The sequence below is a fragment of the Lampetra planeri genome, chromosome 6, assembly GCF_965212315.1.
Source record: "Lampetra planeri chromosome 6, kcLamPlan1.2.h2, whole genome shotgun sequence".
In the NCBI taxonomy this organism is placed as follows: Eukaryota; Metazoa; Chordata; class Hyperoartia; order Petromyzontiformes; family Petromyzontidae; genus Lampetra; species Lampetra planeri.
The window spans coordinates 15,614,920-15,635,577 of NC_136112.1; the positions used below are offsets into that span (position 1 = coordinate 15,614,920).

Below are 20,658 nucleotides of genomic sequence, written 5' to 3' on the forward strand. Positions count from 1 at the left end.
ACCTACCTGGGCCACACTCACTCACTCATTCACTCCCTCACCTACCTGGGCCACACTCACTCACTCGCTTACCTACCTGGGCCACACACACTCACTCATTCACTCCCTCACCTACCTGGGCCACACACACTCGCTCACTCACTCCCTCACCTACCTGGGCCACACACACACTCACTCCCTCACCTACCTGGGCCACACACACTCACTCACTCACTCCCTCACCTACTTGGGCCACACTCACTCACTCACTCACTCCCTCACCTATCTGGGCCACACACACTCACTCACTCCCCTACCTGGGCCACACACACTCACTCACTCACTCCCTCACCTACCTGGGCCACACACACTCACTCACTCCCTCATCTACCTGGGCCACACACACTCACTCACCTACCTGGGCCACACACACTCACTCACTCACTCCCTCACCTACCTGGGCCACACACACTCACTCACTCACTCCCTCACCTACCTGGGCCACACACACACTCACTCCCTCACCTACCTGGGCCACACACACTCACTCACTCACTCACTCCCTCACCTACCTGGGCCACACACACTCACCCACTCACCTACCTGGGCCACACACACTCACTCACTCACCTACCTGGGCCACACACACCCACTCACTCACTCACCTACCTGGGCCACACACACTCACTCACTCCCTTACCTACCTGGGCCACACTCACTCACTCACTCCCTCACCTACCTGGGCCACACTCACTCACTCACTCCCTCACCTAACTGGGCCACACTCACTCACTCACTCATTCACCTACCTAGGCCACACACACTCACTCCCTCACCTACCTGGGCCACACTCACTCACTCACTCCCTTACCTACCTGGGCCACACACACTCACTCACTCACTCCCTCACCTACCTGGGCCACACACACTCACTCACTCCCTCACCTACCTGGGCCACACTCACTCACTCACTCACTCCCTTACCTACCTGGGCCACACACACTCACTCACTCCCTCACCTACCTGGGCCACACACACTCACTCACTCCCTCACCTACCTGGGCCACACTCACTCACTCACTCACTCCCTCACCTACCTGGGCCACACTCACTCACTCCCTTACCTACCTGGGCCACACACACTCACTCATTCACTCCCTCACCTACCTGGGCCACACACACTCGCTCACTCACTCCCTCACCTACCTGGGCCACACACACACTCACTCCCTCACCTACCTGGGCCACACACACTCACTCACTCACTCCCTCACCTACTTGGGCCACACTCACTCACTCACTCACTCCCTCACCTACCTGGGCCACACTCACTCACTCACTCCCTCACCTACCTGGGCCACACACACTCACTCACTCCCTCACCTACCTGGGCCACACTCACTCACTCACTCCCTCACCTACCTGGGCCACACACACTCACTCATTCACTCCCTCACCTACCTGGGCCACACACACTCACTCATTCACTCCCTCACCTACCTGGGCCACACACACACACTCACTCCCTCACCTACCTTGGCCACACACACTCATTCACTCCCTCACCTACCTGGGCCACACACAATCACTCGCTCACCTACCTGGGCCACACACCTACCTGGCCACAGTCACACACACACACATCAATTCACTCACTCCCTCACCTACCTGACCACATTCATACACGCACTTATCAATTCACTCACTCCCTCACCTACCTGACCACATTCATACACACACTTATCAATTCACTCACTCCCTCACCGACATAGCCACACTCACTCACTCCCTCACCGATCTGGCTACACTCACACACTCACTCACTCAACAACAACAATCACAACCGCCATTCGCCACGAAGTGGCGGTGACGTCACCATGGCGCTTGTGCCAGGCTATGTGCCCGTTAAGGGCACGTGAAGTGTCGAACGCCGGAGCTCTTGCTGCGACAGCCTTGCTCAATTCAAGACATGCGTGAACTCTTTATCTCGACGGCGCTGTTTGTTGCCTGCCGCTGTGCTCGGCAACAGTGTAAAAAAAACATCCCGAAAGTCACCACTAAACCCCTTCTCTGCTGTCTGTTTGCAAAGCCTCTTGCAACGGCCATGGTAGTGCTTGCTGATGACGGTAGTACCTACGGTAGTACCTGCGAGCAGTACTGAGACAACCGCTGAACAGTCCACCGCGAGTCCATGGCGGGTGAGGCTGTGAGTCCGTGTTTGTGCGTGGGGAGCGGTGGTGCAGCGGTTAGCGCGCTACGCTGCACTTTGAACCCGGCGACCCGAGTTCGATTCCCGCTCAAGGCCAACACCGGTGACGATTATAATCTGAACCGGTACTGGGCCTCCGCTGGGTCGACTCAGCCTCAAATGAGAAACCAGTGCGTATGTGTAAACATCGCCACTGGGGAGACAAAGGCGGCCGGGCGTGGTTCCTGCCCCCCCCCCGGCCTTACTAGGCGTTGCTTGCTATTACAGCACTTGCCCCAACAGTCTGTTAAGACTACGCGGGGGATCTTTGTCCGTGCGCGTGCCGGAGAATGTGCGCGCGTGCGTGCGTTGATGTGCCGTGCCGTGCAGGGCGCAGACCGTGCTGATCCAGGCCGACAAGCAGTCGGAGAGGGAGCGGCTCGCCCACAAGTTCCTCAAGATTATGAAGGTCGGGGGGCTTCACAGTGCCGCATTAAGCTAGTGCGGGGCCTGTAGCATATGCTGTAAAGGGGCCCTAAATATAATTTAAAAAAACACGTAAATATTAAAAAAATGTTTTACTTGCATAGTAATGTAACTGTGTTTTTTAATTTGCTATACATCCAGATAATATGACAAATCGCGAACCTTAAACACTCAGTCGTTCATAAAAGTTGAAGGCAGTATAGTACTATAGTAATAGAGCAAGTGCAGATTCACTGAACCGGAGTTGATAGCTTGAAAGCATTTAGCGCGGGGCCCTTGAAAGTGCGGGGCCCTTTTGCTACTACTACATATGTAGCTATTTGTGCTACTAGGATACGATAATCCGGCACTGGGGCTCCACCTTCGCCCACGGGGCGGCTTCTTCGTGTGGCAAGGCGGCGAGGCTCTCGCTCGCACGCTCAAGCCTTACACGTCGGTGGTGAATATCTGAACCACCCCCTGGGTATACCCGACGTCGGCTCAAATGAGTGGCTGTTGCGGTGCGTAAACGTCGCCACTGGGGAGATCAAAGCGGCCGGGTGTGGTGCTGGTAACCCACCGCCCCCCTTCGTGTGCCGTGCCGGCCTTCGTCGGTGCTACTCGCTAACAGAACTTGCCCCAACAGCCTGCTAAGGCTACACGGGGGATATCTTTGTGTGTCTGTGTATGCACGTGGGGGAGCGGAGGTGGAGCGGTTAGCGCTCTGTCATACGAACCTGGCAACCCCGGTGAAGATTCTGAAATGGTCCTGGGCCTCCCCTAGGTTGACTCGGCCTCAAATGAGCATCTGGTGCTGTGTGTACACATCACTACTTAGAAGACAAAGGTGGCCGGGTGTGGTGCTGGCCACCCCACCCCTTCACGTGCCACGCCGGCTTCTATAGGTGCTCGCTGACAGCACTTTCCGCAAACGTTCTTGTAACGGCTGCATGTGGGGGGGGGGGGGGGTCTTTGTCTTTGTGCGTGTCCAGCACCTGCGGCGCCTCAACAACTACAACTCGTACCTGGCGTTGTTGTCCGCACTGGAAGCCTCGGCCATCGCCCGCCTGACGTGGCCAAAGAGTGTCACTGAGGTCCCGCACGCAAGCGCTTGTCCGCATCATCATCATCATCACAACAACAGCCACAACAACAACAACTTACCCAGAAAGCCACGCCCCACTCCCAGGTTCCGTTGTCAGGAGGGTCCTTGCCCCTACATTGGGTTCTTATTGAAAGGCATGTATGTTGCATGTATGTTGCATGTATGTTGTATGCACGTTGAACTTATTTCGCACCGTACGTAGCCAACCGTGCTTAACGGAGGTGCTGGTTTCAGCCAATGAATGATGAGTGTTTTTACGCGTGTGAGGATACCGGGGCACGCGGAGAAATCTCACGCCCGCAAGGGGGCAATGCTGTATCCCCGTACGGGTGGAAACAGATGGAGGTTGGCCCACTTGCTGTAATACCGCCTTCTCCCCTTTGCAAGTCGGGGTACGGCAAACCTCACTGCCCACGGAAAGGAAGTTTCGCACCATTTGTGTGATCCACCAACCCGTCGCCTTCCAGTGCTGGATTACACGCCACATGCAGCCACCACCGAACCACACGTACACACACTCTCGTGCACAAAGACACAGATCCCCCATATAGCCTGTAACAGACATTTGGGGCAAGTGCTGTTCGCGGGCACCTATGAAGGCCGGCATGACGCATGAGGGGTGTGTGGCCAACGACGCCCGGCCGCCTTCGTCTCCCCGGTGACAATGATCACACACAACACCAGGTTTTCATTTGAAGCCGAGCCGACCTAGGGGAGGCCCAGGACCGGTTCAGATGATTATCACTGCGGTTGGCCGTGAGCGGGAATCGAACCCGGGTCGCCGGGTTTGCTAACCGCTGCACTACCCACACACACGCACAAGAACACATATCCATACACACACTCATTGCCAAATGCACATGTGCATCACGTATCGCTACATGTAAGCAAACCGTACACAAAGGTGGCTGTGGGATTTGGGCGACGTGGGTTCACTTCTGTGTCTGTGCGTTTGTGATGCAGACGATGGCAGAGTTCCGCCAGCTGATTGACAGCTCGGGCTCGTTTTCCAATTACCGCTCGGCCCTGGAGAAGGCCCAACCCCCGTGCCTCCCCTACCTGTGAGTATGCGCGCTCCGGCGCGTGTGTGTATGACTGCGCGTGCAAGTGGATTTTTCCACTTGGGTAGGGAGGGTGGGGAGGGTGGGGCTGGGTGGGGAGGGTGGGGCTGGGTGGGGAGGGTGGGGCTGGGTGGGGAGGGTGGGGCTGGGTGGGGAGGGGCTGGTCACCCCGTGGTGCCCTTAATAAACTCAACGTTTATCCTACTCACGCCGGCTTGTGTTTTAATCTGGCTTGTGTTCAAGACCTTGCTGCGTTTAATGCTGTTTGTATGCAAGCACGTTTATACATTATCTTGATTATTTTGCTGCTGCTATAAATGTCCACATGAGAAGCCATTTTGTTGAGCTAACATTTGTGGCCAGGTCGCTTCTGAAAAATAAGCTAATCGCTCAGTGGGCTTTACCTGATGAGATAAAAAAAAATGTGTTTCGTTTTATTTGTAAAAACTTTTAAGTGACTTGTTTACCTTGCCTATATTTTGCACTTGTCCTGTTTTGTGTTGTTTGTTGTTGTGACGTTCTCACCCCGTGCCACGACTGGACATCTGTGAAAAAGAGCTTTATAGCTCATCGGATTCCTCCAGTATAAATAAAGATTCTGATTCTCATTGTGAATAATTATGTTTAGAAATGATCATATTGATTAACTTTGATTGTGTGCGCACACACATGTGCGTGCGTGTGTGTCCGTGCGTGTGTGTCCCTGCGTGCGTGTGTGTGCGTGCGTGTGTCCCTGCGTGCGTGTGTGTCCGTGCGTGTATGTCCCTGCGTGCGTGTCCCTGCGTGCGTGTGTGTGTCCGTGCGTGTGTGTCTCCGTGCGTGTGTGTCTGTGTGTTGATGAGCAGCGGGCTGATCCTGCAGGATCTGACGTTCGTGCACATGGGGAACCCAGATCTCATCGCCGGCCGAGTGAACTTCTCCAAGCGCTGGCAGCAGTTCAACATCCTGCAGAGCTTGCGTACCTTCCTGCACTGGTACGATCACACACACGGACACACACGGGGTCTCACACACACACGGGGTCTCACACACACACGGGGTCTCACACACACACGGGGACTCACACACCGTAACGTGCAAATGTCTCCTCCCCCTCCTCCCCCCGTGTCTCGACGCAGCCGCTACGAGTTCCAGCGCGTCGACTCGGTGCTCTCGTGCTTCGACGGCTTCACGGCGCGCCTGGGCGAGGAGTCTCTCTACGAGCTCTCGCTCGCCATCAAACCGCGCGCACAGCGGCGCCACTGCGACCAGCTCACCGCCTAGCAGCGCACGCGCCGTTTCCGTGGCAACCGCTGCTCGCGCCGTTTCCGCGCCAACCTTCTGCCCGCGCCGTTTCCGTGCCAACCGCTGCCCAGGCTGTTTCCGCGGCAACCGCTACTCGCGCCGTTTCCGCGGCAACCACTGCCCGCGCCGTTTCCGCGGCAACCGCTGCCCAGGCCGTTTCCGCGTTTGCCACCGTGACGACCGCGTGAGGCGTCCCCCCCCCCCTCTCTCTCGGGTCGTCTCGTCGGCGTTATGCGCGAGTCATGTTGCTGGCCTCGATTCGGCGTGCCGGTGCGCAAGGGGCACGAGGTGGTGTCACTGGCCGTGTCACTGGCCGTGTCACTGGCCGTGTCACTGGCCGTGTCACTGGCCGTGTCACTGGCCGTGTCACTGGCCGTGTCACTGGCCGTGTCACTGGCCGTGTCACTGGCCGTGTCACTGGCCGTGTCACTGGCCGTGTCACTGGCCGTGTCACTGGCCGTGTCACTGGCCGTGTCACTGGCCGTGTCACTGGCCGTGTCACTGGCCGTGTCACTGGCCGTGTCACTGGCCGTGTCACTGGCCGTGTCACTGGCCGTGTCACTGGCCGTGTCACTGGCCGTGTCACTGGCCGTGTCACTGGCCGTGTCACTGGCCGTGTCACTGGCCGTGTCACTGGCCGTGTCACTGGCCGACCACAGTGCACGCGAGGCCCCAGGGACGGAGCCGCGAGTCGAGCCTCAGGCCGGGACTCGGGCAGCGCCAGAGGAGAGTCGGGGATCCATACATGAGTCGGGGAGTTCGTGACCGACGACTTCGGGCACGAGATGTGAAAAAAGTGTTTCTCAATCTTTTTTTTACGTACGTTTTAGTTTTTATGTCACGTGTATAGTTACAAGTGTATTGTATCCCAGTGTGGGCCCTCAATAAAGGGGACACTCGCTGGTGTGCGAGGTCCGTGACGTTCACTCCTTTAAGCTCGATGCTCTCGCGTCACTTGCTTGTTGCGTCAAGTTTATCATCCTTTGCCCACCGTGCACTTCGGAGGTGCGGGCTATGTACGGTGCCAAAGAAGTCCAACATACAAATCAAGACAACCGACTGCCCGGGCCTCTTGTTAGTGGTTCGTCACAAACCACGCTCCTCCCCCAGCAAAGCAGGCTACCTCTTACCCTCACTCTGCAAGGCACGTTGCCCAGAACATTTGCCTGTTGGGTATAGCTATTATACAGTATCTCGTTTCTGCCATAATGCAGCGATTTATACATCGGGTGTACAGTAGAGGGCAGTGCTGCAAAATCAATTGTAACGTACTTCTATGCTCCCCGAGGTTATGCCGTGTACCTTAAACCCACACCGAGTAGTGTGGTAAAGTATGGACAAATAACCCCCATGAGCGACATTTGGGGTAGGAAGGCCCTCATCCAGCAGTGGATAGGGCTGCACATGCATCGTGAGACAACTCACCGTGGCTGCTGGCCCCTGCCATAGTAATGTGGAATTTCCACCAATTACCCCCGAAAAAGTGTATTTGCAGTGTTGTCAATAACAGGGTGATTTAGCAACCGACGACATCTTTGGAAATGTTCCCATGTGTTTATTCCGACATTGATGCCCATTACAAACGGTATCAACGCGGCGATTGAACATGAAAAACAAGTGAATTAAAATCGAGAGACTACACAGTCCGCATTGTATAAGGCCTCGGCAGTTTGGCGATGCATCCCTTTTGTTCGAAGCATTGACAAGTGGACAGTCGTGACGAAGGCCCACAAGTTGGCAAGGAAGGCACTCCGTAGTATCGCTCCGCCAGGTGTGTGTGCGTAAAGCCACCTTGCTACCTGGCCACCGCGCCAAGCAGGTGACAATTGCCCACACCTCGTGCCCAGCCTTCAAGGCACTAACCAAGGCATAGATGCACTTTGTCGATGTTCTACACACACGTGAATCGGTGGACAGAAATGTTTTGTTCATAACCTGATGAAATGAAATATAACCTGATGGTACGAGTGAAGAAATTATGATAGTTGCCCCCAAAGCCAGAGGATGTGATGCATATTTAACATTTTTACTAGGATATGTATGACGAGGACACTACTTACTGTAAAAACAATCTAAAAGAATACATTCCAGCAAGCGGGAAGGTAACATGTTTGCAGAATGGCGAACTCAAAAGCAACACATCTAAAGCTTTGATTTACCTTGGACCAATTCACCCGTACATCCACTTAAGCAAGTGCATCGAATTACAGGAAGCACGTATTTGAGGAAACAACCAAACATTTCAGACAGGGCCCTCCCAGAAAAGAAATCTATACATTAGGCGGTATTCCGAGGCAAGCAAGAGATGAATAATATTGCGCTTGTTTGCAGATTGCGTCTGAAACGATGGTGGGGACGGTTTTGGAACGGTGGTCATCTCATCTCCACGCCACTGGAAGCCGTGCAGAGCTCCTCTAGGCCTTGTACTTGGCCAGGTGTTCACGCGCGATGATCAGGCGCTGAATTTGAGCCGTGCCTTCGTAAATCTGCGGAGGGGGGAGAGGGAAGAGATTCCGATGAGAGGAGCCCTGCTTGTGTTGCCAAGCGCCACATTACTTCGAGCAACGTGTCAAAGTTCACCAAAATAGGAAAAAAGCAACAACATTGTGAATGCCAAATATTTAAATTGTCTACGAAGCGTTCACTAAGCTGGAGGGAGCTGCTGTGGTGAAACAACGGAGGGGGGTGGGGGGAAGTTTCTAAAATCCCACCCAGTCTGTCCAACCAGCACGAACGGTCGATCGGCAGGTGGAGTTCGGTGGGGTAAAAGCCGAGCACTCCCCCCACCTCGTCCAAGAAGTCTTGCCAGCTGAGAAGGAGATGCCAAATACCCTCCCGAGGGGCTCTCTCTCTAGAGCTCCATCTGGTGGAGGACTGAAGGTTTCCGGCTGACAACGTGTTTCGCGCGATAACCGAAGTGCACGCTTGAATGGGCCAACTTCCCCACAAAGCACTGGGGATGCGTTCATTCGACGGGCAAAGCGCTCTGCCGTGGCGCTACGGACACGGACGTTCACTCTTACGTTGAACGCCGTCAGAAAGCAATGGCGGGTGACGCTACGCAACCCCCGCTCAGCCAATGACTGTGCGCGGCGTTGCCGCAGAGAAGCAAGAGTTCGCAGGAAGGAGCGGCGCCCTCCGATTTGGCTGGATTTTGACACGCACGGCTAACGCTCAGCGAGGCACGGCTCCTCGGGCTGGGCTGTTAGTTGCTGGCACGATGACACGCTCTGGGCTATAAGTTCGTTCAACAGAAAAGCGCTCTGCCCATTGAATACACCCCCCGGCTGTTTTCAGTCGCTCGCAAGATGAAAGTTTACACCATTGGAACCTCATTTGCCAGTAAAAAAGATATATATAATTGTTTTTTTACCCTTCTATCTGGCAACAAAACTGACACCTTTTTTACAAGGAGTCATGTTTGCATAGACCACAATACCTGCAGTCATAATGCAAACAAAACACATAACTCTGATAATGTATGCACTGTCCTTGAAGTTGATTGGTCCACACTCGAGACAGCTTTCCTTAGAGCCTAGTCTCTAAGGAAAGCTGTCATGGGTTGACCGACTGAGATGGGTTGGACCAGATGACGCCTTTTGGCGTCATCTGGTCAACCCATGTGAGACTAGGCTCTAAGGAAAGCTGTCTCGGGTGTGGACCAATCAACTTCAAGGACAGTGCATACATTATCAGAGTTATGTTTTTTTTTTGCATTATGGCTGCAGGTATTGTGGTCTATGCAAACATGACTCCTTGTAAAAAAAAGGTGTCAGTTTTGTTGCCAGATAGAAGGGTAAAAAACCAATTATCAAGATGAAAGTTGCTATAAATGTTACAGAAGTTTATTATCCTAGTAAATAACCCATTGAAATACCCAGCTCTTTTTCAAGGGTGAATTGGCCAGCAGAAAAACACAACACCAAGAGTTACAAATTAATTAAAAAAAAATACAAAACATTAAATATTTAAAACCTTCTGTCAGAATCAAAATATTAAAAAATAACCATAGGGTTTACCCTTTTGACATTCTCTGGTCTGACACTGGTGAGACTAGGCCCCAAGGAAGGCTGTCTGTGGTGCAGGCTTATCAGTTTAAAAGCCAATGCAGATATTATCAGAGCATGCTTGTGTAGTGACAGAGAAAGGTCACTACTGTGTCGGCCCGTACGAAGGCTGGGGGCCCCAAGGGGGTGCCTGGGGGGTCGCGTGGTGGAGGGATCCGGACCCTCCCAGAGGTGGGGGAAGTGAGGCGTGTCCTGGGAAGGGAGGCGTGGCCTGAAGAGAGCCAGCCACGCCGGGGCGGAGCCAGCCACGCCAAACCAAATATAAGCGTGGTGTGAACGCAGAGCGAGGCTGCTGTTGTACTGTACTCCAAGGTGAAGACATCTTCGGTCGTCAAGTCCCGAGTCGTCGTCCTGGGCCAGGCAGGCCGATGCCTGCCTGGTCCAGTCTGTGTCGTGTTCCAGAGTGTTAGTGAGTTGAGGAAGGTGGTCACCACCTCATGTAGAGTGTTATATTATTTACCGTTTAATAAATAGTGTTGCCTCCAAGTTGCGTGTGTGTGCACCTAATTTGAACCGACTACATTTGTGTAGAAGTGGAGCGACGTCGCTCGTCAACTCGACCAGCTGCTGGTGGCAAGGGAGTGGCCGGGTGTGGTGAGTGATGGCGAAATTGCAAGATGACGCAGCTGTGGCGTTCGCGCCGTTTTGGCGGTGCCGGCGTTCCTGCATTTCACTGCGGCGGCGTTCCCGCCAGTTTCACAGCGCCGGCGTTCCCGCCATTTGCACCATGCCGGGGGTTTCCCGCCACTTCAACGTGCCGGCGTTCCCGCCATTTCAACGTGTGGGCGTTCCCGCACTTCCCACAGCGGCGTTCCCGCCATTTTCACCGCGGCAGTGTTTTCGCGATGGCGGCGTTCCCGCCTTTTGCGCCTTGTGTGCTGCGCCGGCCTGGCGGCGCGCCGCTGCAGCCCTGTGATTACGGGCCTCCCTCCCCACATTGAAGTAAGAAGAGCGGGGGAGGGCATCGGTGGTGAGAGCGAGAGGGGCCCGTGATTGAAGAGAGGGTTTCGACGTTGGAGACACTGCTGGGAGGGACTTTTTCAGTTTGACTCTCCGGTTTTGTGTTCCTCGCGGACGGTTAAATACGGCGTCGAGATCGGTATCTTCTGGGTGTAGTTAATGATTAATTCGTTGGTGTCCCGAGCTCCGTTGATATGCTGTAGGTTGCCGTGTTAACGACTCGTGTTGTTACATCGTTTTGTTGCGAAATCGCCATTGTTATTGTGTATACTGTATGGAGTTTCGCTCGTGATTGTCACGTGTAACTGTAAGAAACTTTGATCGTCATTGTTGCCAAGGTACAGACCGTATGGAGCTTTGCTTGGAATTGTTAACAGTGTAGGGACTGTTGGGTACTTGCTTGTGATTATTTACTATGTACGGATTGTCTGGAGTATTGATTGTGTGTGTTGCCATGTGGGGACTGGATGGAGCATTGCGCCAAATGATTCACTGTACGAATTTCATATACTGCATATACTGTATTAATCAATTTGGCGATTCTTGGGGTTTGTGTATAGTTTTTTTGCTCTCAAAATTCGAATGCCCTGAGTCCCATGGTTAATGTTGAAGGAGATTTTGAAATGACAGGTTCGATTTGTTTCAAACTCACTGGTTGGTTCCTGTCCGTTGTTGCACAGATGATGTCTTTTGTGCGAGAATGCTCCTTGTGTTCTACATGGATCGGGGGTGCGTTTCCGTTAATTGCCGTCAAATTGCGTTGCTCTCCACTCGGTTGGTACAGCTGCATGCTGCAATGCGAGTCTCGGAGATGATGTGTACGGATACGGGATGTGAGGTGTATTGTTGTGACCCATTGAATATTCGGGATCGTCACAAATTGTGCGTACCTGTTCGGCATTGGATCAGTTCTGTGGGGGATCATAATTCAAATTGTATGTGTTGTGATGGTGTTAAATTGCGATGGTGACATGCGGCCAGGGATTTGGAATTGTGCTGCTGGCTGTCACCTATCTTGGGGCGCAGGTCCTGACCAGGATGGCCCAGTGAGTGTTGCGTGTCTAACATGAACGTTGTGGTCCCGTCATGCAATGGCTGACGGCTTGACCTGACAGCCCGGAGATTGAAACACTCCGTGGCATGTCTAGCCTAGTGGGCTGTGCGCTCACATGGCTCGGAGAGTGTGGTCCCGTCATGCAATGGCTGACGGCTTGACCTGACAGCCCGGAGATTGAAACACTCCGTGGTATGTCTAGCCTAGTGGGCTGTGCGCTCACATGGCTCTGAGAGTGTGGTCCCGTCATGCAATGGCTGACGGCTTGACCTGACAGCCCGGAGATCGAGACACTCTGTGGCTTGTCTAGCCTTGTGGGCTGTGCGCTCACATGGCTCAGAGAGTGTGGTCCCGTCATGCTATGGCTGACAGCTTGACCTGACGGCTCGGAGGTTGAGACCCTCCGAGGCGCGTTGAAACAGTGGGCTGGAGATTCGTAAGGTTCAGGTGGAGTTGTCCTGTTACGTTGAGACTGTATCCCTCAGTTGTTAGGGTGCATGTTGTGCAGTGAGTGAACGATGGGTCGTTTCAGCTCGGTCGGTACAGCTATATGCTGCGATGCGAGTCTTGGAGAGAGACTGGGTTAAAATCCCACCGATATGGCCGACGCGTGCTACTGGTTGTGACACCGCGTCGGAAAGGCGGTGGGGTGGTAACATGGAAATTCCCCCCCCGATATGGCCGACGCGTGCTACTGGTTGTGACGCCACGTCGGAAAGGCGGTGGGGTGGTAACATGGAAATTCCCCCCCCGATATGGCCGACGCGTGCTACTGGTTGTGACGCCACGTCGGAAAGGCGGGGGGGTGCTAATGGGTGACTGTCATTGCATGCGTGATTCTAACGGGTGGGGGGGCTGTGCTGGAGCGTAAGTGGGTTAGCCAGTTTTCATGTATAATTGTTGTTAATTCCCCGTTTTCTATGCGGTTCCCTTTTACCCTCGTCGATTCTGTATATATTACGTGATTGTATTTCTTATCGGTCGCCGGTCATTTATTGATGTTGTTGGTTCGGAGGCACACCTTTTCGATGTTTCACAGTTGTGTTACAGCCGGGGACGGCTGTGTGTTTATACAGGGGGGGGTGATGTAGTGACAGAGAAAGGTCACTACTGTGTCGGCCCGTACGAAGGCTGGGGGCCCCAAGGGGGTGCCTGGGGGGTCGCGTGGTGGAGGGATCCGGACCCTCCCAGAGGTGGGGGAAGTGAGGCGTGTCCTGGGAAGGGAGGCGTGGCCTGAAGAGAGCCAGCCACGCCGGGGCGGAGCCAGCCACGCCAAACCAAATATAAGCGTGGTGTGAACGCAGAGCGAGGCTGCTGTTGTACTGTACTCCAAGGTGAAGACATCTTCGGTCGTCAAGTCCCGAGTCGTCGTCCTGGGCCAGGCAGGCCGATGCCTGCCTGGTCCAGTCTGTGTCGTGTTCCAGAGTGTTAGTGAGTTGAGGAAGGTGGTCACCACCTCATGTAGAGTGTTATATTATTTACCGTTTAATAAATAGTGTTGCCTCCAAGTTGCGTGTGTGTGCACCTAATTTGAACCGACTACACTTGTTTGCATGTTCACCACAACAAGTACGTGTGGTTGATGCAGACATGATTCCTTGTCAAAGGTTTATATTTGGTTTTGAACATCTTAACACCTCCTGTTTTATTGCCAGAGAGGGTGAAACATATGATCTTACAAAACATGTCAGGACGTGTTTGCTGCATATGTGGTGGCGCATCTGCCAGTCATCTCAGTCGGTCAACCCATGGCACCTGGGTCTGTCCTGTGACCTCTTGCCGGCGGGCATTCGATACTTCACGTGGTCTTAAAGTGCACATTGCCTGGCATAAGCGCCATGGTGACATCACCGCCACTTAGTGGCAAAAATGGTGGTTGTTTTTTTTTGCCGTGTCAAAAGACACCGCTGCAGACAACATTCTACATCGAGGGATTATCCAGGCGATATATTTGAATGAAGGAGGAACAATCGTTTGCCGGTTGACAGCTGACCTGGTAGATCTTGGCATCGCGCATCAGCTTCTCCACGGGGTATTCGCTGTTGAAGCCATTTCCACCAAAGATTTGCACCGCATCAGACGCCACCTGCCACCACCGAATATCATAGTTCATCATCATCGGCCATGCTTAGGAAGTCCAACTAAAACACTCCTTTAACCCCATCCTACTACAGAGCATCCAAGTAAGCATCACTTTCAAGCCAATGTGGTGCAAATTCTGCACGTCACGAATCCCAACGATACGGAACACAGCCACCATCCGTCACGCCCTTGTCACTCGCACCCATAAACAAGACCACGTCCATCCCAAACTTCAGATCCCTCCCCACTGGCTCCAAATCCGCTGCCCTCAGATCAACAACACGACCTGTCCGCAAGTTCCTCGGCGGACCTGTCCCTGATGACCTCTAACCTCACTCCACCCACCTTTCACAGGTGCCTTTCTCGCTGCCAGAAACCAAGGCCTCCTATCAAAGCCTCCAGTCATAACTTCTGCTCAACGGGATGTCACTCCTCCTCTCTGCTACATCTGGATTCCCTTGCTTTGACCAGCTGCACTGGACGTCCCCTCCATCTCTGGCGGTTAAGGCTTGCCTAATTCCCTTGACCTTACGTTATATATGTGTATATAGCGCCTCAGCTAAAGGCACTCTACATAAAAAGTGGTAACGAATTCGAGTGATGTAGATGGCAGGGGCAGTGCGAGGAATGAGTGACCGTGACAAAGGGCAGACGGGGGTCACAAAAGGGCCGTAGGGGAGGGCTGGAAAGGAGCGGAGGGGTCAGGGGAGGGAAGAGGCGATGGAGACGAGGTGAGGCTTTCAGAGGGGAACAGGAGGAGGTTAATGAGGGAGACTGCTTCATGTACAGGGGCAGTGTTGAGTTTATGGGCAGTGCTGAGTCTATTGTGCAGTGTCGAGTCTATGGGTGGCAGTGTTGCTTAATGTACAGGGGAAGTTGATTTTAGTGGAGGGGTGCAACAAGGGAGCAGGATTGACAACGGGATTGGGTACAGGGAGGTGTCTTCATTCACTAGTTTAAAGTTCATTTATTTGGTATAGCCCTGTGAGCCATTCGGCTCTTGAATCGGGTGCAACCGCAACAAACAAAAAAATTAACAAGAAAACATCTTAAAGTGACGTAAAGTGACTCTCTTTACAAAGCGTCTTCATTCGCATCTTTACCAGATTTTTTTTCTTCCTTCGGACGATCGGCAGCATTCAACACCCCCCCCCCCCCCCACTCGTTCCCTCTGAGAAAAATCTACAAGAAACCTTTTACCGCAAACCATCTCCATGAGCGTTCCCCCCCCCCCACTGCCGCCCCCCTCCCCCATTGCGAGAGGCCTCCGCGTCCACTCGCTCTACGAAGCCCAATGGTGGTTTGTGCGTCGAGAGCAGCGTCGAGCGGGAACTGTCGTAGAGCAGCGATGAAAATCACCGATTACAGATTTGCACCCCCCATATATGGAAGGCGTGGCATTGGCCGAAGGGCCATGACTTTGCCCATACATGGTCTTTGTGGATCAAGGGTTCGAGGTTAATTTTTATCGATTTGGCTCCGTAGATCAGGCACCCAGCTCAAAGTTGATCGGGTAGCCGTCATGAAAATATCGATTCATTGCCAATCAATTAATTGTGCAAACAATAACTTAGGATCGACTGGTCATGTGACACCCCCCCTCCCCCTTTATATGATTGGCTAATATCAGCAAAATCATCGATTCCTGTCGAAGTCCGCTTTTATTGTATCACAGCGCCCCCACGCTCGCCCGCGTACGCCCCACGCAAGCGGCACCTGATTGGCGATGTCGCCAGCGTAGGCTTTGGCGATGGAGGCCAGGTAGGTGTTGCGGAAGCCGCGGTCCACCTCCCAGGCGGAGCGCTGCGTGGCCAGGCGAGCGAGCTCCACCTTCATGGCCATCTCCGCCAGGAGGAAGGACACGGCCTGGTGCTGCGACCCACGAGCAACGGCACGACGTCATCTCGGCTTCCACGCACGCATACTCCGAGTAGCAGCAAGGGCGCTGCTGCTTTACAGCGGCATCGCCGATAAACCCTCTCGGTCTGCTGAGCGCGAGTGACTAGAAAAGCCAGGAGCCAGTGTTGGTGGCGCTGCAGTTGACCCAACAGGGTTGTTTTTTTCTTCCACCGAGCAGCAAAAAGCTCTGTTATCCGGAACTACCATCCAGAATGCTCTCTTAACCGGAGGCATCCATCATCAACGGGCAATACAAATTTTCCTTCACGTATCCAGGAAAATTCCGACGGGCAACTGGCATCTTGCCGTGGCGCTTCCCATAGATGTGTTATTTACGGAAGCTTCAGGACCCTGCCGAGTGGCGACGTCCATGGTGCTGGCAGCAAATAGACCAAGTTGCGCAATGTGTTTAGGAGCTAAATACCAACGCAAGTCACATTACGGCCTTGAGAGTCCTTCATTATTTAGTCGGTTCACTCGAAGGCCTCGTCCATTCGGTTTTCTGGGGTCCTTGATTAAAAGGGACTTTGGCATTCTACCGATCATATCCGCATTCTAAATAACGACGTTCATTACCTAGACGATGGTAGGAGTTGTTTAAAAGGTACCGCGAAAACGTGTAACAGGCGGGTAACCACCAGAAGGCTACTAACTCCCCCCCCACCCATCCGGTCGCATCAAACATCTCCGCGATCCGCCCAGCGTGCCAGCCGAGCCGGCCGACACAGTCCGCGCGCTCGTCCCAACCTCGGCGATGAGCTTTCCGAAGGTCCGGCGCTCCAGAGCGTACTTTGTCGCCTCTTCCAGGGCTCTGCGCGCCAGCCCGACGGCACCGGCGGCCACCTGCAGGCACGGGCACGGCGTTAGTGGGGGACGGAGTCGAGAGGCCTCCGGTGCGCGCACATCAATCACCAGAGTGGTTGGTGTGTGCGCAAGCGCGCACAGTGTATGCTTTTGCCAAGTACATCGGCGCGGAAACTCCATAAAAAACAGCTCTGGTCGATTGCACCTCCTGAACAGGTGTTCTGTTCCACCCAATGTGTGGACAGGTGGCTCAGCAGTGGAGGGAAAGGTTCGCAATCATAAGACAGAGATCCAAACCTGGTTTGGGGGCGCGGGGTTTGATTGGAGAAGAACATGGGACGCTGGGGGAAGTCTTAAGACACACAAGGCAGTCACACTCAGTCATCACGCCCGGGGGTTCATAGCCAAAGCACGCACTTTGCTGCCCTCTTGTGGCCACGCCACTTACGAGCACCCCCTCACCCCCCCAAGGGTACGGACAAGCGAGTGGGAGTGCACTGGGGATGTGCGTGTGTATGCGTGTGTATCTGCGTGCGTAGGCGTACAGGTCAACACCAGTGACGATTATTTTTACCGGTTCTGGGTCTCCCCTAGGTCGACTCAGCCTCAAATGAGTACCTAGCACGGTGTGTAAACATCACCACTGGGGAGACAAAGGCGGCCGGGGGTGGTGCTGGCCACCCACCCCCCTCCGTGTGCCGTGCCGGCCATTATTAGGTGACACTCGCTAACGGCACTTGCTCCTACAGTCCGTTACGGCTAAACGAGGGAGCTTTGTCTTTGTAGGCATACAGGGGGGCGCGTCTTGTCTAAAGCTCCCATGGCGATCTTGAAGCCGGCTCCCTCTCCGATCAGCACGTTCTCTTTTGGGACGACAACGTCCTCGAACGTGATCCCTCGGGTGTCAGAGCAGCGCTGGCCCATGTTCATCTCCTGTTCACATCACAAGACACGCACACACAAAGATCTCCAGTGTAGCCTTAACAGTCTGCTGGGACAAGAGCCGTCTGCGAGGACCTATGGAGGTCGGCACGGCACATGAGGGGGTGGGGGGCCAATACCACGCCTTTGTCTCCCCGGCGGCGATGTTTACACACCGCTACACCAGGTACTCATTTGAGGCCAAGTCAAGCTCGAGAAGGCCCAGGACTGGTTCCAATAATCGTCACTGGTGGTGGCCGTGAGCGAGAATCGAACTCGGGTTACCGGGTTTGTACCGCAGTGCGCTAGCCGCTACACTACCTCTCCCCTCAAGAACACACAAATACACACGCAGACAAATGCGCGCGCACACACAAACAACAGAGGCAGGTATGTTAATTTTACGGCCTAAGACCGGATAAATGTGTACATGTGCAACGTGCAAAGACGCATCCAGCAGTATACATGGGTACAGCACAGTATTCACAGTTGCGCTATACACAGGGAGCTTGTGGTGGGATAAATTGTGGGTACTCCTACATCTTTCAACACATCTGACAAGCGTGGAAGGGTAGGCCAAAACACTCTTAAGCTCCCTCGAGTAGAGGGCCCTTCTGTCAGCTGTGACATGAGAAGGCATATTGCAGGGCTGCCCCTTGACCTACTGTGGAATCTTGAAATGCGGTTGCAGGTTAAGACAAAACGTGAATATAAATTGTTTTCGATAACAGGGTTTAAAAATAACAGGTGGAATGCTCACAATGCACAATCCCATGGAGGCGCCAGGGTTGATGAGGATTAACTAGCTGGCAAATAAATTATCCTACAATGGATATCAAGACTCATTAACTCACATGGATTACATACGTGCAAAGTCAAACATGCCCCCATGTGATCTCTGCGGACACGTACGCAATCCGACACTCACAGACACACACACACACACGCACCTTTCTTCCTGGCACGACTCCTGGTGTGTCGGCATCCACAATGAACCCCGTGAAGGCCTTACTGGCTGGAACCTTGGGGTCTGTCTCAGTGCGCGTGAGAACAAAGTACCTGGACACACAAAAACAAAGATCCCCCGTGTAGCCTTAAAAGACCTTTGTGGCAAGTGCTGTTAGTGAGCAGCTATGAAGGCCGGCACATCACACGATGGGGTGCACCGTGCCGTTCGTCTCCCCAGTGGCGATGTTTACACACCGCACCAGGCACTCATTTGAGGCAGAGTCGACTTAGGGGAGGCCCAGGACCGGGTCGGACAGTCGTCACTGGTGTTGGCCGCGAGCGGGAATCGAACTTGGGTCGCCGGGTTCGTAACGCAGCGCTAACCGCTACACGGGCACTCCCCAACTCGACGGGCACGGGCAAGGTCGCGAGGTAGTTAACATCTCACCACCAGAGCACAGCTCATACATGAATTTGTCCTTAAAGGGAAAACATCTACGGTCGGCAAATGTTTTGGGCATTGACTCTTCTTCACAGTATCGAGATAGCGAGTTGTCTTTGGCGACATTCAAAAACCGATTTGTTGAGATTCGCCATTAAATATAAAACACGATCCCGTGCCCACCTCGCTGATCTCAAGGCGCATAAATCATCACGCCAACTCCGGTCATCCGCGAGGCAGCAGCTTTTGGTGAGCCATCGAACAGAGACGGTCACCGCATCGCGCTCTTACAGATGCACGTCTGCGGCCGCCTCGAACACTCTTCCTTCCGATATTAATAAGCCAATGAAGCTATGCACTTTTAACTCATATAGATTGAAAACTAATTTATTTAGAATTGCCGATTCTTATTTATTCACGTCAGATTAGCTGAAGGAACCCCATTTTGTATCTCTCCCATGCAGTGGACATTGACAGAGGACTGAATGGCAGTGAGAATGGTTTGCGCTGGGGGTAGTCAGCACACACTCCTCATATGGGACAGATCGTGGATTACTCCGGAACCACACCTGCACCCCTTGATTGCGTTGATTTACCCAGGAAAGCCTCAGTCTCAAGACTTGTTCAGGAAGGTCTTGCCAAGTATTTTGCGGTACATGTTTCAAAATTTGCACCATGACGCCCCGCACCTCTGGATTTCCCACGCCTCCAATTAGAACTGTTGGCTACGTACGTCGCAAAAGAAGTTCAACATACATATAGCACACAACGGCCCACTCAGTTCAAATGACGTCACGGCATCTTCAAAGTCCACTGTGCAGCAGACGGCTTCTTTTTTTTGCGATCGCACCAGCAGTATCAACGAGGGCAGCCACTGCATTGGAACCGCGGACCTCTGCAACAAGCGGCGAACAAACTCTCGCTTCTGCACACCAAGACTTGCTCCGTCACCCACCCACACACACACTCCTGCACAACGTCACAAACCAGTTTGCCTTGCCACCATTGGTGATCCACATCTTCTGGCCATTGATTACGTAAGTGTCTCCCTTCTTCACAGCGCGAGTCTTAATTCCAGCCACGTCGGAGCCGGCTCCGGGCTCGGTCACTGCATAGGCCTGGAACGCAGACACACACACACACACAACACAGGGGCAAAATGACAAATGTTATTAAACATCAGCAACAGCTTCTGCAGCCCACCACTCTATCCTTGCTTTCCACAATGTGTTCAGGAGAATTTATGTAGTTTTGCTATTCCTCCTCTGCTGAAAGGATGCAGGCCACCGAGTGGTCGACTATATGGTCCATGGTTTGTTTGGGTTTCATGGCTGCAATCGCACCGTGGCTTGTGCCTTTCATTCTCCATTGACGAAGGAGATGTGCGCATCGGCCTGTT

The 20,658-nt window shown here is 53.5% G+C and overlaps 2 protein-coding genes across 2 annotated transcripts in view; one reads left to right on the top strand and one right to left on the bottom strand.

Annotated features, from left to right (window-relative positions):
* Positions 1 to 8,176, top strand: part of LOC144719606 (rap guanine nucleotide exchange factor 1-like) — a 21,835-nt gene extending 13,659 nt beyond the window's left edge. The window contains exons 9-13 of the mRNA XM_078595687.1: positions 2,558 to 2,636; positions 3,625 to 3,726; positions 4,701 to 4,798; positions 5,644 to 5,772; positions 5,917 to 8,176. Coding sequence (XP_078451813.1) covers positions 2,558 to 2,636; positions 3,625 to 3,726; positions 4,701 to 4,798; positions 5,644 to 5,772; positions 5,917 to 6,061 — 553 coding nt within the window. The 3' untranslated portion in view covers positions 6,062 to 8,176. The remainder of the gene's footprint in view (positions 1 to 2,557; positions 2,637 to 3,624; positions 3,727 to 4,700; positions 4,799 to 5,643; positions 5,773 to 5,916) is intronic.
* ACADM (acyl-CoA dehydrogenase medium chain) overlaps positions 7,623 to 20,658 on the bottom strand; it is a 31,133-nt gene continuing 18,097 nt past the window's right edge. The window contains exons 7-13 of the mRNA XM_078595686.1: positions 20,247 to 20,377; positions 18,820 to 18,928; positions 17,741 to 17,881; positions 16,892 to 16,987; positions 15,962 to 16,117; positions 14,157 to 14,249; positions 7,623 to 8,568 (exon numbers count right to left, since the gene is read on the bottom strand). Of these exons, the coding sequence (XP_078451812.1) occupies positions 8,497 to 8,568; positions 14,157 to 14,249; positions 15,962 to 16,117; positions 16,892 to 16,987; positions 17,741 to 17,881; positions 18,820 to 18,928; positions 20,247 to 20,377 (798 nt within the window). The 3' untranslated portion in view covers positions 7,623 to 8,496. The remainder of the gene's footprint in view (positions 8,569 to 14,156; positions 14,250 to 15,961; positions 16,118 to 16,891; positions 16,988 to 17,740; positions 17,882 to 18,819; positions 18,929 to 20,246; positions 20,378 to 20,658) is intronic.